Consider the following 16,796-nt stretch of genomic DNA (forward strand, 5'->3'; position numbering starts at 1 on the left):
GAAACACCTTATAAATACAGATACTGATATTTTAAATAAAATGTATTTAACTTGTATGTTACGTCATCGAAAAAGACTCAATTGGTCGGAAACATTTCACAACTCTGGACTGTCCCTTTAATGTTTGTTTAATGATACCCCAGCACATACATGCACCTGTACTGATCTATGGATAGCATACCGGCCTCGGTGGCGTCGTGGTTTGGCCATCGGTCTACAGGCTGGTAGGTACTGGGTTCGGATTCTAGTCGAGGCATGGGATTTTTAATCTGGATACCGACTCCAAACCCTGAGTGAGTGCTCCGCGGGTAGGTGTAAACCACTTGCACCTACCAGTGATCAATAACTGGTTCAACAAAGGCCATGGTTTATGCTATCCTGCCTGTGGGACGCATAAATAAAATATCCCTTGCTGCCTGTTTTAGAAGAGTAGCCTATGTGGCGACAGCGGGTTTCCTTTAAAAAACAGTGTCAGAATGACCGTATGTTTGACGTTCAATAGCCGATGATAAGATAAAAAATCAATGTGCTCTAGTGGCGTCGTTAAATAAAACAAACTTTACTTATCTATGGACAGCAGCTGTGTGAAACGTGAGCCTGGCACTTTGCGACATAATTTATTGTTAGTCTTGGTGAACAGCAGAACACGTATGCTGGGCACATCCTACATGGGCTGGAACTCTACTAGACTGGTATTCAAATATTAAATAAGCCTGTGCCTCACTCTACTAGACCAGTGTTCAAGGTGTTATAGAGAATGGACACTGGCCTTGGTGACGTCGTGAAATAAATGAAAAGAAGATGGACCTTAACTCTACTGTACCAGAATTCTAAGTTTTGTAAAGTCCAGGTCTTACCTACTACCAGCCGTATATCAAATGGCATATCAAAGGCTTTAGTATGTGTTGCTCTTTCTGTGCATATCTAAAATCCCTTGAAGACTACATATTAGAATCACAAAAATGTTGACACCAATAGCCAATGTGGTATCACATAAACAAAAATCAACTCTACTGTACCAGTGTTCAAAGTTATAGTCCAGGCTTTAACTCTTGTTAGACAAGTGGTGATGTGTTTTTTTTTAATACAGCATGGCTTGAATCTGTACTCTACTAAACCAATATTTAACATTAAACACAGTACTTTTCATGTTTTGGTGGGAACCGTCTGGTGAATGTGGGCCCAACATCCTACGGAACAATTGCACCAATCTACGAGGAGCGACTGCGACAAATGGGATCATGGCTGGATGTGAACGGTGATGCTATTTACGCCACCAAGCCATGGAAATATCAAAATGACTCCATGACACCAGGGGTGTGGTTAGTTCTTTGATCTTCAATGGTCTGTGGTTCTTTGTAGTGTGTGTGTGTGTGTGTGTGTGTGTGTGTGTGTGTGTGTGTGTGTGTGTGTGTGTGTGTGTGTGTGTGTGAGAGAGTTTTCTAAATTGTTATATAATGTTGTTGTGTTAAAGGTACACTAGCAAGACTGGGACGACTGGAACTGAAGTCTATGCCATCACTTTAAAGTGGTCATCTTCAGTCCTTACTCTGGCAGATCCTGTGGTTTCCTTTGAAACAACAGTCAGTCTCCTTGGATACTCTGGAAGTCTAAAATACAAGCCGAGAGTGGCTGGTGGAATTGAGATTTATGCACCTGATTTAAATATTGAGGATATACCTTGTCTGTGGGCGTGGGCATTTAAAATGACGTCTAAAAAATGCATAAATAAAACTAGTGTATTTTCATCCTTTATGAACATTATACCATTACAACCAATGTCCATGTTATTCCAGAAAGAACTAATTTAGTTTTAAATTGATATAATTATGAATAAAAATTCAGGACTCTATAAAATATCTTCTTTTATTTAATATATAATTGCTGATGTAATTTGTGATATCACATTTTGTATTATACAAATAAATAAATAATTATAAAAATGTAATATTCATTTAATATACATTATAATAGTTTATTAGTGAATATATCTTCTTGTGACCGAACACAATGACACAAATTCATTACATATAATACACATGATAAGAAATAAAAGATTGGTGTATATAATTATTTTAGTGTATTATTATGTATTATTTAAATAAAAAAGTTCAAAATCACAATTTTATTACTGCTTGGTTATTCACAATGATTTATATTCAAACAAATTAATTAAAGGGTAGTAGGTATTTTTGGCATTTTTTCTTAAATATGGTAAACAAATATTACATCTTTTTTCTGTTCAAATTGTTTAAACTGTAGCATGTTCTTAAACAATAATTTACAGCAAACAAAATGACGTTTGTTACAAACCAAAATCTAACGAAACGTAGATGAACATACATTTCTTTAGTTTTCATAAATGCAAAAATAAAACCTCTCCACAAAACTGCACCATGAGCAAGAATTTTCCATTATCATGGGTCAAATTTAATAACCCAAATTTTACCACAACAATGTTTGTAAGCCATCTGCGATCAACCATTGCTAAAATAATTAATTTTGTTGAGTATGCATATTATGCATTTTTAATTAATACAGAACATTTTATAAATAAAACAAATAAAAGTCATTAAGGGATTGAAAAACATAACATATCAGGATCTATGATGGCTAATAATGTCAACCACTTGGTGAATTTTGTTTGAAAATGTGCAACCAAATTCAAATTCTCTCAAGCCATGGCAAATTCAACAAATTAAAGGCTCATATACACATTGATTGCTAAATTAGCTTTTTGTACAATTTGTTATTAAATGGATTTGCCAAATTCAATGTTAATTCCTATCTGGTGAATGTCTGACTGCTGCAGATATGTATATTCCACACATTCAGTTTCTCAATTAAAATACGCTGGATTTAAAACAAATTCCCCCACCCATTGATTTATGGGTATGAATAGAATAGAATAGATGTTTAACGACACCCCAGCACAAAAATTACGGGTATTAAGTCATAATTCAATTATAGACCAAAATACCTTAAGAACATATAATATGATAACTGTTGATGGTTGATTAACAGTAATTTCCTAACAAATTAAATATACAAATATACATGTAATTTGTGAGTCCATTTGATGGAAATCTCTGTGCTACTATGTCTGAATATTGTGAAAAACACAATAAAATGTATTAAGTATGTGTATAAAGGTAAACAGTTATTGTGTAACATTCAGACTTCACAGTTAAAAGCTTGAGGTATTCAGTTGTGACGACTGAAAAGTAAAAAATAATGTCAGTGAGTGACGCTTGTCTTTTCAGTCTTTATAACTAAATAACGTTTTAACTGTGAAATCTAAACCAGACCTCTGAACATTGTGAGAGCGATAGTTTCGTTCATACATCGCTCGCGTAAGTATAGTTTGCGTAACCCATTTTTCGTTCGCACATTGAATTTGTGACATCATTTACATGTTCATGATGGGTTACCGAAAAATCAAAATGGGTTATCTGAATTTGTTTTTGCGTAACCCATAAATGGTTTATGCAAGTTTTCAATTATCAGATTGCTTTGTAAATGTTAGACTATGTTTTATATTACTGATCAAAAGTCACAGCATCATGTATAACAAAATGTATATTTGTTAAAAAAAAAAAACATATACAAAAACTACAACAAACGTATATGAAAACATATGATTCAAGGACGGATTATGTACAGCAACCAATTTCTAACAGATGAAACAGGGTATTAAAAAACATCTTGATGTATTGTTTGTGTATAAAGGTAAACAGTTATTGTGTAACATTCAGACTTCACCGTTAAAAGCTTGAGGTATTCAGTTGTGATGACTGAAAAGTAAAAAATAATGTCAGTGACTGACACTTGTCTTTTCAGTCTTTATAACTGAATAACGTTTTAACTGTGAAATCTAAACCAGACCTCTGAAAATTGTGAGAGCGATAGTTTCGTTCATACATCGCTCGCGTAAGTATAGTTTGCGTAACCCATTTTTCGTTCGCACATTGAATTTGTGACATCATTTACATGTTCATGATGGGTTACCGAAAAATCAAAATGGGTTATCTGAATTTGTTTTTGCGTAACCCATAAATGGTTTATGCAAGTTTTCAATTATCAGATTGCTTTGTAAATGTTAGACTATGTTTTATATTACTGATCAAAAGTCACAGCATCATGTATAACAAAATGTATATTTGTTAAAAAAAAAAAACATATACAAAAACTACAACAAACGTATATGAAAACATATGATTCAAGGACGGATTATGTACAGCAACCAATTTCTAACAGATGAAACAGGGTATTAAAAAACATCTTGATGTATTGTTTGTGTATAAAGGTAAACAGTTATTGTGTAACATTCAGACTTCACCGTTAAAAGCTTGAGGTATTCAGTTGTGATGACTGAAAAGTAAAAAATAATGTCAGTGACTGACACTTGTCTTTTCAGTCTTTATAACTGAATAACGTTTTAACTGTGAAATCTAAACCAGACCTCTGAAAATTGTGAGAGCGATAGTTTCGTTCATACATCGCTCGCGTAAGTATAGTTTGCGTAACCCATTTTTCGTTCGCACATTGAATTTGTGACATCATTTACATGTTCATGATGGGTTACCGAAAAATCAAAATGGGTTATCTGAATTTGTTTTTGCGTAACCCATAAATGGTTTATGCAAGTTTTCAATTATCAGATTGCTTTGTAAATGTTAGACTATGTTTTATATTACTGATCAAAAGTCACAGCATCATGTATAACAAAATGTATATTTGTTAAAAAAAAAAAACATATACAAAAACTACAACAAACGTATATGAAAACATATGATTCAAGGACGGATTATGTACAGCAACCAATTTCTAACAAAAAAAAAAAAGGGTATTAAAAAACATCTTGATGTATGTTATCATTGTTTTCATGTTATTGCTTAATGCTCATGGAATAATATAGGTCCAGATTCTTAAGTCACTTTACAAAAGACAAAAATATTATTCATTATTCCAAATATTATGATTTTTATTTCCAGAGAATTCAATAGGTCTAATAACAAATATGGATTTCAACAATAAATGGCATAAAACAGTAAATATTATAAAAAATAAAACACTCAAAATGTAAACCAGTAGAGTTAACAAAAAGTAGTTATCAAAGAACAAGGACAGAATGCAAAAGCGAGAAAATCTTGAGTAGCAGTGATGTACATGTGTATTTACAGATCACAATCTATAAGTCGTTTTTATAAAATACAGTATGATAATGTTAATTCTGCTTAATGCTTAAAAAAATACCATTAAAAAACTCACTTTTACTTGCAGCTATTCTATTGTAGCAACAAATTGTAAACTGGTTAAGCTCAGCATTAAAACTGAGTCAAGTTGCAGTGTCTGCAGACAAATTGAACTTGACAGTCAAGTTGCAGTGTCTGCAACTATTGACAACCAATATCTAATTGGCAATCATTTGTCATATCCAATTAAAACACAAATTTCACAAAATTAAAATATCTTGCCAACTATAAACTGATATGAAGATGATTATAGATGAAACTATACAGATATAATTTTATTTCAATACATGTTAGACATTTTAAAATGCACTAAATTGAATATTAAAATGTATGTACATAAAAAATAATTTGTGATGTAAAATTCACGATTAATCTATCTAGTACAAGCCTACAAGGTATAATGAGTTAAAAATTAATTAAGATGAACATCCACAAATACAACTACAAACGAAGTTTCATTGATTTAGGACTTATAGTTTTTGAAAAACAAAAGCAAAGGCAAAAACGTAACATTGAATGTAAAAAGTTGAGACAAGATAAAAGATAACGAGGAACACAATAAGTAGAAGAATCCTGCAGATCTATTTGCTATTTATAATATAACTTGGCTGTTGACAATCTACTGGCCAATCAAAGCACATGTTTATGATGTGGACCACAACCACTGAAATTGCCCACGACCATCGGCAATGCGTTGAGATTGCTCAGTAGTTTTTAATTCTCCAGGGCACTTTTTGCTTTGGGACTATATTCAGTTTTTGTTTTCAGTGGCATGTTTTCTTTTTTTGCCGAGAACATTTCCTTAATTGCAGGAGTTAGGATCATAACACCATGACCTCGTGGCATAAAGTAGTGGGTGAAATGGTAAAAATGTGGCAATAATAACCATGTTGATATAACATCAGCAGTAAGGACTGTTCACGTAAGATATACAAGATAAACTGTATGCTATAAATAACAGTACTTTGAGATAACTGTTGTAGTTACTCTGTGTTTAATTACATGCTGTACTACCATACTAATCTATTTCTAAAGTACACTATTGTTCTGCGTCGCTGCTCCCCTCACCCCTGACAAACAGAAGAAGCCAGAACAGTCTACACGGATTGAGCCATCTCTGGAAGAGTCGACGCCGGACTTGGACACTGAAATATGCAAGACTCCACAGCCAGCGTCGAGGCCCCTACCCCCGGGGGCCTCCGCCTCGACCCCTATGGATGTTGCTGTTGCGAACGGAAGGCAGTCACTCTACCAGACGACTAGCCAGCCAAGACCCGACCTTCCGCCACCGCCAGGAACGGGGACGCCAACTGGAGCATTGCAGTTAAGAAGATCAAACCCCAGTATGCTCGCTACTTGGTTGGAGACACAACAGATGTCAACTCATTGCCGGGAAGAATCAACGAGGTAACCCTTAGGACGGCAATGAAGTGGGAATCCACACCAAGGAGCTGGAGGATGGGACGATAGTACTTGTGGTGTTGTGACACCGCGACGTCCAGTACAGACAAGCGATCCTCAGCAAGGACATGGACAAACAACACCGTTCATCAGATACTGAAGATCATCACAGGCGCCAGTTACGTCCAGCAAACGACTTGCTAGCTCACCGGTATAGGAAGCTGGTACCACAATGCAACGCCAAGTACTTAACCTCATACCCGTAATCGCTGCCTTTTTCAGGACAGGTAACCTCCTTTTGGGGGGTTAGTTGGACTTAAAAGTTTTGGGCCGCAGTTCAAAATTTTATGTTCATTTTTTTGTAAACAGTCCAACGCACTTTACTTTGGCGCCCATTCAAATCCTCAAATCACCTTAAAACCTTTTAGGCTGAACAGTCTAATTTATTTTTGGAATTTAATTTCTTAGTCCAGACATGAGTGGAATGAAGCAGGTTTATTTTAGGACTTAGGTCTTTGACCGACCACTAAATATATTTTCCAAATTACGCCCACGTCAAACTTACCCCCACCCCCCCCCCCCCTTCCTGGCCCACTAGCGTTGTCAGAAATTAAGCCCGTTACAGGTGTGCTCAAAACTCCAGTGGTATATGAGCACGTAAATACCTTATCGCATCGCATCACATCGTTTTGACAAAGACTTACTTTGTATTTCCTGCAGTTGAATTATGACAGTCTGCACAAACAAATAGTCAGCTAGTCTGCCATCATATAATACGACTTATGGTGTTAAATTATAAAATACATTATATAATTTCGAAAAATAGTTCCACTACTTCAGGAAAGCCAGGAAATCGAGAGTAAAATTAAAGCAAAATTTGTGAAACAATTATCTTAGCACATTTTAAAAAAACATTTTGTTAAATGTTAATTCCTTTGTAAAAAAAAAGTAGATTATAAAATTATTATTTAAAAAAAATCTGACTACTCTATTTTTAGTCAAATGAATATATGGAAAAAAAAAGGAGAAAAGAATAAATAGGAGTCACTCAAAAGAGATTAAAATCTCTGAAACAATCTACTGAACAAGTCTGTTCTTGATTTTTTTTTATCAACTGATTTAGAATTAAATTTTGATAACTTTAAAAAATTAGATTATAAAAATGTATAAAATAATCTGATTACTGTATGTTTAGTCCAACACAATATATATGTAAAAATAAAAATGAATAGAAATCGGTCAACAGTTGAATATCTGACACAGTCACTTGAGCAGGTCTATCTGTTTTAACTTTGTCTGTGTTTCATTTTTATACATCATAGTCATCTTTGGTTGCTTCGTCAATGTGATGTTGTTCAGGGCTTGTGTGTACACCCTCCTTCTGTTTCACCAGTATCTCCAATATATGCATTATCTGACTGAGAGTCTGCTGGCTAGACTGCTCGGACAAATCATCCACACTCTGACGCAAAACTGCAGTTTCACCTGAAGCCGAGCTGAAATGACAGGAAGAGAGAAATAAAGATGTGGTAAAACTCAAGACGAGAATAGACAGTGAAAATAAAGTTGAAAACATTTCCTTTAAAAAGACTTCTGTTTATAATGTTTCATGGAGGATACTACATTAGTGGCCGGTAGGGTCTCCACGAATACTCAGGCACAGGCTGAGTTTTAGCTAGAGTCGAGTCTGTTCACAGGTCTCGAGTACCCGTAAAAGCAACGGCACTTGTTTTTTTAAACGTTATTTTGCCATATGCTTGCCACCGGTTACATTATATGGTCATCAGACATGGAGGGAACACAAAAGTTGAATGTGTGGAATGCAATGCAATGGCATGATTTGACATCCATGTTTAGCTCTGGAAATAAGATGCATAAAGGAATTTTATTTTATTCCCGTGCTTCAAGGGGCCCCGCGGTGACGTGTACATTTATTCCCCCCAGGTCATTTTTACCCTCTCGTCGAGTGGGTTGCAAAATATATATCTTTGGAAGGAAAGAAAGAAATGTTTTATTTAACGACGCACTCAACACATTTTATTTACGGTTATATGGCGTCAGACATATGGTTAAGGACCACACAGATTTTGAGAGGAAACCCACTGTCGCCACTTCATGGGCTACTCTTTCCGATTAGCAGCAAGGGATCTTTTATTTGCACTTCCCACAGGCAGGATAGCACAAACCATGGCCTTTGTTGAACCAGTTATGGATCACTGGTCGGTGCAAGTGGTTTACACCTACCCATTGAGTCTTGCGGAGCACTCACTCAGGGTTTGGAGTCGGTATCTGGATTAAAAATCCCATGCCTCGACTGGGATCCGAACCCAGTACCTACCAGCCTGTAGACCGATGGCCTAACCACGACGCCACCGAGGCTGGTTCTTGGGAAGGAGGCCCTGCTGTTATTTGTGCTATAGGCCCCGCAGATTTTTAAACCGGCTCTAATCATAGGACTGAATCCCCTTGGTGTACTTATTGTCTTGATTTTTTCTTCAAATGGGCAGGACTAAATTGATAAATGTTCATTTATATTCGATCATTGAAACATCACTAGGTTTAAGTTTATAATCCTAATGGGTTACACAAAATAAACTGGGTTACAGGCACTTAATTTTTTTTTTTTTTAACCCTTAGGAGAATTGAATTTTATAAAATGTTTTAAACATAGGTTACAATGTCTCACATAACATACCTTTTAGCCAGGTAGCATTTTGCAGCCATATTATTCTCAAACGAATTCAAACGGTCATTGTCTCTCTCGATGTGCACTTCCTCTGCAAATTTAAATAAAGACATTTACATTTGGGGGCGAGACGTTGCTCAGTTATAAAGTGCTCGCCTTATGAGTAGTTCGTCTGAGACCAATCACCATCGGTGGCCCATTGGGCTACTTCTCGTTCCAGCCAGTGCATCATGACTAGTAGATCAAAGGACATGGTGTATGCTGTCATGTTTTTGGGATGGTGCATATAAAAAATCCCTTGCTACTAATGGAAAAATGTAGCAGGTTTCCTCTCTAAGATTATGTCAGAATTACGAACTGTTTGACATCCAATAACCAATGATTAATAATTCAAAGTGCTATAGTGATGTTGTTACAAACATTATAAATTTGAGTCGAAACAGAATACAAAAAACTAAAATTTACAAACACAAATATTTATGTATACTTCAGTATATTTTAAAGGCCTTCGAAGAAGTTAATTACCTTTATTCATACTAAAAGAAAAACACAAATGGTGCAGGGGTTAATGGTAGAAAATAAGACTTAATGATCTATCATCCATGTTAAAATTATCCTTGACATTGGGGCTTAAAAACATCAACTATTAAATACTATACATACAGTAGCTATCACAAATTATCTTACGAAGTACTGGTAATAAACTAATTGTACAGAACTTGAAATAATATGAAAAGGAATATTTGACACGAGCGACACCACTCCACATCTCCAAGCTAAAGATGAAACTTTAAAAAGTCCCGGATGATATAATCAACCAATGACACTATAACTTTTGCTACCTTACTCACTGGCTTATGATACAATTAATATACCTGTACATGTGTTACACAGAAACATATAAAAATATTTTAAAATATGGTCTATGAGGACAGGTGTCTGCTTAATTAATACAGGTCATATGGTATAATCACAAAATGATTGAGAAGAATAGGAAATGACCTCTTTAGCCAGGCAACTGTTTAATACAGGTAATTTTTTTCTAAATGGCTGAATCAGAGAATAACAGAATAGGTTTATTGACAGGTGATTACTTAACAAAAAACAAAAAAAATATAATAATAATAGTAATAAAAATAAATAAATAAATAAATAAATAAATAAATAAAATACTCACTGAAAGCATTTGCCTTTTTGCATGTTTTACATGTTTTGAATATGAGCAAACGCAAGATACGGAGCATGTGGTTGATGATGATTATTGGAGGCACAAGTGTTGGGCGGTCGTAATATTCATGAACGAGAGAAAAGCGATAAAAATGCCAAACTTTCATTGAGTTTTCTTGAACTGTGTTGAATGTACAACTGAAAAAGAAAACACAGTTAGTATCAGAGAAATGACTATTAACAATAATGGGGGGAAATCGGGAAAACTTGCAAGTTCTGGGAGTTACTATGAGCTTTTCAATCAAAGAAAATACCGTAGTAGGATAAACTAATCAACAAAATAAAATTTAAGTTTTTAAATATACATCTGGAATGTCATTGTATTACAAAACTGTATTGCCTGTGTGCTAGGATTAGGTTACTCACTGGTTATGCAGATATAATTAATGTTTTTGAATCATCGGCTACCTAAAGATCAAACCACATTGTTAACAACTATGATACATTACTCTCCTATGCATGGCCGTAGCTAGGAATTTTTGTTTGGGGGGGGGGGGGGGGGCAACTGAGTAGTTAATAGTCTAAAACTCCTTAAAAAGTTAAGAAGAGAATTTTCTTTAAGTTTCTATAATGCTTTCCGGATTTCAAACAATATCATTAAAATTATAGGTAACTTTTCACTAATTCTTTCTTATTTCTGTTTATTGTTTAAATAAAACTATATTCCTATATGTAATAATTGGTGGTTCATCAGTCTGTGTAGTAACACAGCTGACCTAAATTAGTTGTGTAAATTGAGAATTCCCGTCATTAGCTAGCAGTGTTACATTTTTAAAAACTATTATTTGGAAACAAAATTCCAATTTAGGGTATGTATTAAATACAAAACTACATATCGGTGTTTCCTGCAGGAAATACACACTCGTGGAATACATAAATCAGAAAACCACATATATGTAGTTTTGTCTATGTATTTATCTGATGTACTAGCTAAATATTCTCCTTATATATATGACAGGGCAAGACGTAGCCCAGTGGTAGAGCACTTGCCTGATGCGAGGTCGATGTGGGATCGATTCTTGTGAGTGGGCCTACTGGGATATTTCTCATTCCATTCAGTGCACCACGACTGGTATATCAATTAAAGGCTGTAGTATGTGCTATCCTGTCTGTGGGATGGTGCATATAAAAGATCCCTTGCTACTAATGGAAAAATGTAGCGGGTTTCCTCTCAAAGACTATGTCAGACTTACCAAATATTTGACATCCAATAGCTCTAGTGGTGTCATTAAACAAAACAAACTTTAACATTATTTTTATGACTGTTGTACCAAATATTTAACATCCAACAGCCGATGATTAATAAATCAAAGTGCTCTAGTGGTGTCGTTAAAAAAACCCAAAAAACGTTAACTTTATTTCTATGTCTGTTGTACCAAATGTTTTTATATCCAACAGCCAATGATTAATAAACTATGACTGCTGTTGGTGAAATTCGCTCTGTAAACTGACTATATGTCAGAATTACCAAATGTTCGACATCCAACAGCTGATGATTAATAAATCGACGTGCTCTAGTGGTGTCATTAAACAAAACAAACTTTAACTTTATTTATTTATATTTTTGTGCTGGGGTGTCGTTAAACATTCATTCATTCATTATTTCTCTGACTGTACAGTTTTTGGTGAAGTTCATTCTGTGAACGGACTATTTCAGAATTACCAAATGATTGACCTGCAACTGCCGATGATTAATAAATTGATGTGTTCTAGTGACGTTTGCTGTGTGAACTGACCTGAACATGGCGATGAGAAGGTTGACGAGCAGGATGTTGGTAAGCAGCATGTACACGGCCAGCAGGACTGTGCTGAGGTCGTTCTCCTCGGGGCAGCGCATGTCGGGAACCTCCTGCCAGATCGTCTGATTGCGGGTACAGCTGGGACTGTCTTCTCCTGGAATAGTATACACACATTATTATAACAAGTGCAATACTGACTGTCATCTCATGTCATAATATACAGAGATTATTACACAAGCTTAACACCTCCTGCCAGATGTACTGATAACGAGTATACTCAGGACTGTCTTTTTTGTTTGTTATGATATACAGAGATTATTAAACGAGTTTAACACTGACTGTCCTCTCCTGTCATAATATACAGAGATTATTACATGAGAACAACACTGGCTGTCCTCTCATGTCAAAATATACAGAAATTATTACATGAGTGTAACACTGACTGTGATCTCCTGTCATAATATACAGAAATTATTACATGAGTGTAACACTGACTGTGATCTCCTGTCACAATATACAGAAATTATTACATGAGTGTAACACTGACTGTTATCTCCTGTCACAATATACAGAAATTATTACATGAGTGTAACACTGACTGTTATCTCCTGTCACAATATACAGAAATTATTACATGAGTGTAACACTGACTGTGATCTCCTGTCACAATATACAGAAATTATTACATGAGTGTAACACTGACTGTGATCTCCTGTCACAATATACAGAAATTATTACATGAGTGTAACACTGACTGTTATCTCCTGTCACAATATACAGAAATTATTACATGAGTGTAACACTGACTGTGATCTCCTGTCATAATATACAGAAATTATTACATGAGTGTAACACTGACTGTGATCTCCTGTCATAATATACATAAATTATTACATGAGTGTAACACTGACTGTTATCTCCTGTCACAATATACAGAAATTATTACATGAGTGTAACACTGACTGTTATCTCCTGTCATAATACAGTGTTCGAGATTAACGGTATCCCGATATCCCGGGGATACCAGAATTTAATTTTGGATACCAGACTTCAATAATCCAGTATCCCACCGGGATACCATATAATGTTGTTGGGTTATTTTAATTCTGCGTTTTTATTTTTTGCTGGTGAAGTTAAGTAACAGTATTTTTGAGCTCGTACCCAGTCTAATGCTATGCCATAACAGTATCTCCCCCAATTCGTACCCAATCTAATGCTACACTGGAACAATAGCGGCGTAGCAATAGACTGGGAATGGCTAAGTCGCTATTATTTTTGTTGGATGTTTCCTGTGTTTAAATTTTATTTGAGATATTAATTCCACATCTGCAGAAAATTGATACATGTACATTTATCATTAGTAATGTCAGAAACACTTACAGATTACTGCTAAATATTAATTTATGTCAGTATTACTCAAAAATAGATGCAGCAAATCTTTTTGCCGATTCCGTTTGATTGCAAATTTCATGAATTCGCGATTTCGATTGCAGCGTAGCAATAGACTGGGAATGACAACAATGTCGTCCAAGTTTGTTACGATGTTATTTATAAATTTCATTTAAGTGGGATACTAAATTCTTAGGTGGGATACCAGATTTTGAAATGTTAGTATCCAACTCCGATAATGGCCAATTTTTTTAATCTCGAACACTATATTTAATATACAGAGATTATTACATGAGAACAACACTGACTGTCCTCTCATGTCAAAATATACAGATTATTACATGAATTTAACAGACTGTTATCTCCTGCCATAATATACAGAGATTATTACATGAGAACAACACTGACTGTCCTCTCGTGTCACAATATACAGAAATTATTACATGAATGTAACACTGATTGTTATGTTCTGTCATAATATACAGAAGGGGCGGGACGTAGCACAGTGGTAAGCGCCCGCTTGATGCGCGGTCGGTTTAGGATCGATCCCAGTCGGTGGGCCCATTGGGCTATTTCTCGCTCCAGCCAGTGCACCACGACTGGTACACCAAAGGCCGTGGTATGTGCTATCCTGTATGGGATGGTACATATAAAAGATCCCTTGCTGCTAATCGAAAAGAGTAGCTCATGAAGTGGCGACAGCGGGTTTCCTCTGAGTGCGTCGTTAAATAAAACACTTCTTTCTTTTTCTTTCTAATATACAGAAATTATTACATGATTGTAACACTGACTGTCCTCTCCTGTCATAATATACAGATATTATTACACAAGCATAACAATAGCTGTCATCTCCTGTCATAATATACAAAGATTATTACATGAATATAGCAGAGACTGTCATCTCCTGTCAAAATGTAGAGATATTATTACACGGTCGTAACAATGACAAGGGACCGACATTACATTCTGATCTGTTTATCTTTTAATTAATAATTAACTGCATTAAAAAATTCTATATTAAATGTTTTTAAATTAATTCATATCACCAACATTTTTCCTTCTTTTTTTTTCTCTCGAAATATCAATATAATATCAGTATAATAGGAAACAATAATTATATCACTAAACATGATTAAAAAACTATTCACCTTCAATCTTTTCCAAGAAGAGCTCTCCGTATATCTGCAGGTAGGGCATCAATAGAACGTTCTTGAGAATGCCCCACGACACGGGTGAGTTGGGAAATATATTCACGTGGTACGCGACGCCAAAACTCAGAACAAACAACAGCAGGATGAAGAAGAAAGACCACAGATCAGTGAGCTGAAAGAATATCAAAATAACTGTCACATGATGAGCAAAAAAAATGACAGTGGTAACAATAGCAACTGTAACAGTTGCAAATCTGTAAGAATAATTTGTAATGAGGTGGTCGTCTGTAATGTTAATATAATGTATTGTAGTTCAGTGGCACTGATAAATAATCCCAACCCACATCAATATAATTACTTTACCAAAAATAAGGGACTCTATCTACACCTTAGATGCAGACATACCAGTCATGGGGCAAAGAGGCTTGATCCTATAACCAAAGAAAACTGGGAAAGCACCCAACCTACTGACCTAAATCCCACCACTTAGTGCTTAAAATGGCTCTATTGACTGAATATAAGACTCAATCATATGCAGTCATGTGTGACAGAAAAAGTACTCCCTTGGTGATGGAAAGTTTAACCTCTGGAACAAGGCTTGCTAAGTCCCAAAGTAGAAATGTTCACTACAAAGTTGTACTTTTTCTATTCCATATGACCGCAAATAATGGGAGTCTCTTTCTCTCATCCATTCAGTAAAACTATTATTGTACACAAACAAAGATGGCTGAAAAGATATCCTTTTTATTTGACTATTTTATCATAAATAAACTACATTATTATATCTGCCGTGTTTGTTTCATGTGTTAAATATAATTCAACACTACAAATTAACTAGATAGCTTTTATAATGAAGGTTTTAATTACAAAATATCAATTTAAAATTGTTGTCTGATGACCTCACATCACCATCTCACTTTAATATGATGTCATACTATCAACAACGTTATATTAAGCACAAGCACATGATATCCCATAGGGATAGAAATGTCTTAGCTTTCTTTAATGGGATAGCTCTGTCCCATATAAATGAGGATGAGTGAAAGCATGATAAAAATGGCAGCAGTCTGAAGACATTATCTTTCAACAACTAGCCGACAGCCGGCAACCAGTGAGTGAAACCAAGAACCAAGTACGTCTACCCATTATTTACCATCTTTATTATCATGATCACTTTGGGTCCCATGTTCTTCTGTGCCAAGAAGAACTGCATGGTGCGCATGTAGAACACGATGAGGGTGAGGCTGTACATCCTGCGACACCAGATGAAGGTGCTGTATTGACGTAACAGCCTACGGTAGTTTTACGATTTCGTAGTGCTAAAATAGCTTCTAAATTATGGGCCCAGGCAACCAGTGACTGAAACGAAGAAGCGTGTACGTCTACCCATTATTTACCATCTTTTTTATCATGATCACTTTGGGTCCCATGTTCTTCTCTGCCAAGAAGAACTGCATGGCGCGCATGTAGAACACGATGAGGGTGAGGCTGTACATCCTGCGACACCAGATGAAGGTGGTGGTGTTCAGGCTGCAGCGCAGGATGATGCATATGATCAGCATGCTGTACATGCTCAGGTCATACCGGTTCCACATGTTGGAGAACCAGTTACTTATCTTGTACTGGGTTTTTAACTTGAATCACGAACAAATAAAACATGAAGAAAAGAAAAAAAATGTTTGATGACATCGCCAAAATAAAAGAAGAAAAAATCCAATTGTGTACATTTAGCCTAATGGAATAAATAGATAAAAATTAATATAAGTTATTAATTTTAACTCCCATATATGTATATAAAGTATGAGTATTAGTATTCAGTAATTTCAATTCAATTTATTACATACCTATTCAATCTTACTATAGTGATAAAGATATTTTGAAACCGTGTAATACATGTATTTTGTATTACACATATGTGCAATCTGGACCGGAACTTTTAAATGGGGAT

The 16,796-nt window shown here is 35.3% G+C and overlaps 1 protein-coding gene across 2 annotated transcripts in view; it reads right to left on the reverse strand.

Moving 5' to 3' along the window:
- Window positions 1–7,108: 7,108 nt before the first annotated feature.
- LOC121378847 (transient receptor potential cation channel subfamily M member-like 2) overlaps window positions 7,109–16,796 on the reverse strand; it is a 62,375-nt gene continuing 52,687 nt past the window's right edge. The window contains exons 8-13 of one of the 2 annotated variants that reach the window (XM_041507187.1): window positions 16,246–16,482; window positions 14,846–15,020; window positions 12,306–12,462; window positions 10,520–10,707; window positions 9,352–9,433; window positions 7,109–8,152 (exon numbers count right to left, since the gene is read on the reverse strand). In XM_041507187.1, coding sequence (XP_041363121.1) covers window positions 7,966–8,152; window positions 9,352–9,433; window positions 10,520–10,707; window positions 12,306–12,462; window positions 14,846–15,020; window positions 16,246–16,482 — 1,026 coding nt within the window. In that variant the 3' untranslated portion in view covers window positions 7,109–7,965. The remainder of the gene's footprint in view (window positions 8,153–9,351; window positions 9,434–10,519; window positions 10,708–12,305; window positions 12,463–14,845; window positions 15,021–16,245; window positions 16,483–16,796) is intronic. The other variant, XM_041507188.1, reaches the window with a different exon arrangement.

Source organism: Gigantopelta aegis, chromosome 8 (assembly GCF_016097555.1).
Source record: "Gigantopelta aegis isolate Gae_Host chromosome 8, Gae_host_genome, whole genome shotgun sequence".
Taxonomy (NCBI): Eukaryota; Metazoa; Mollusca; class Gastropoda; order Neomphalida; family Peltospiridae; genus Gigantopelta; species Gigantopelta aegis.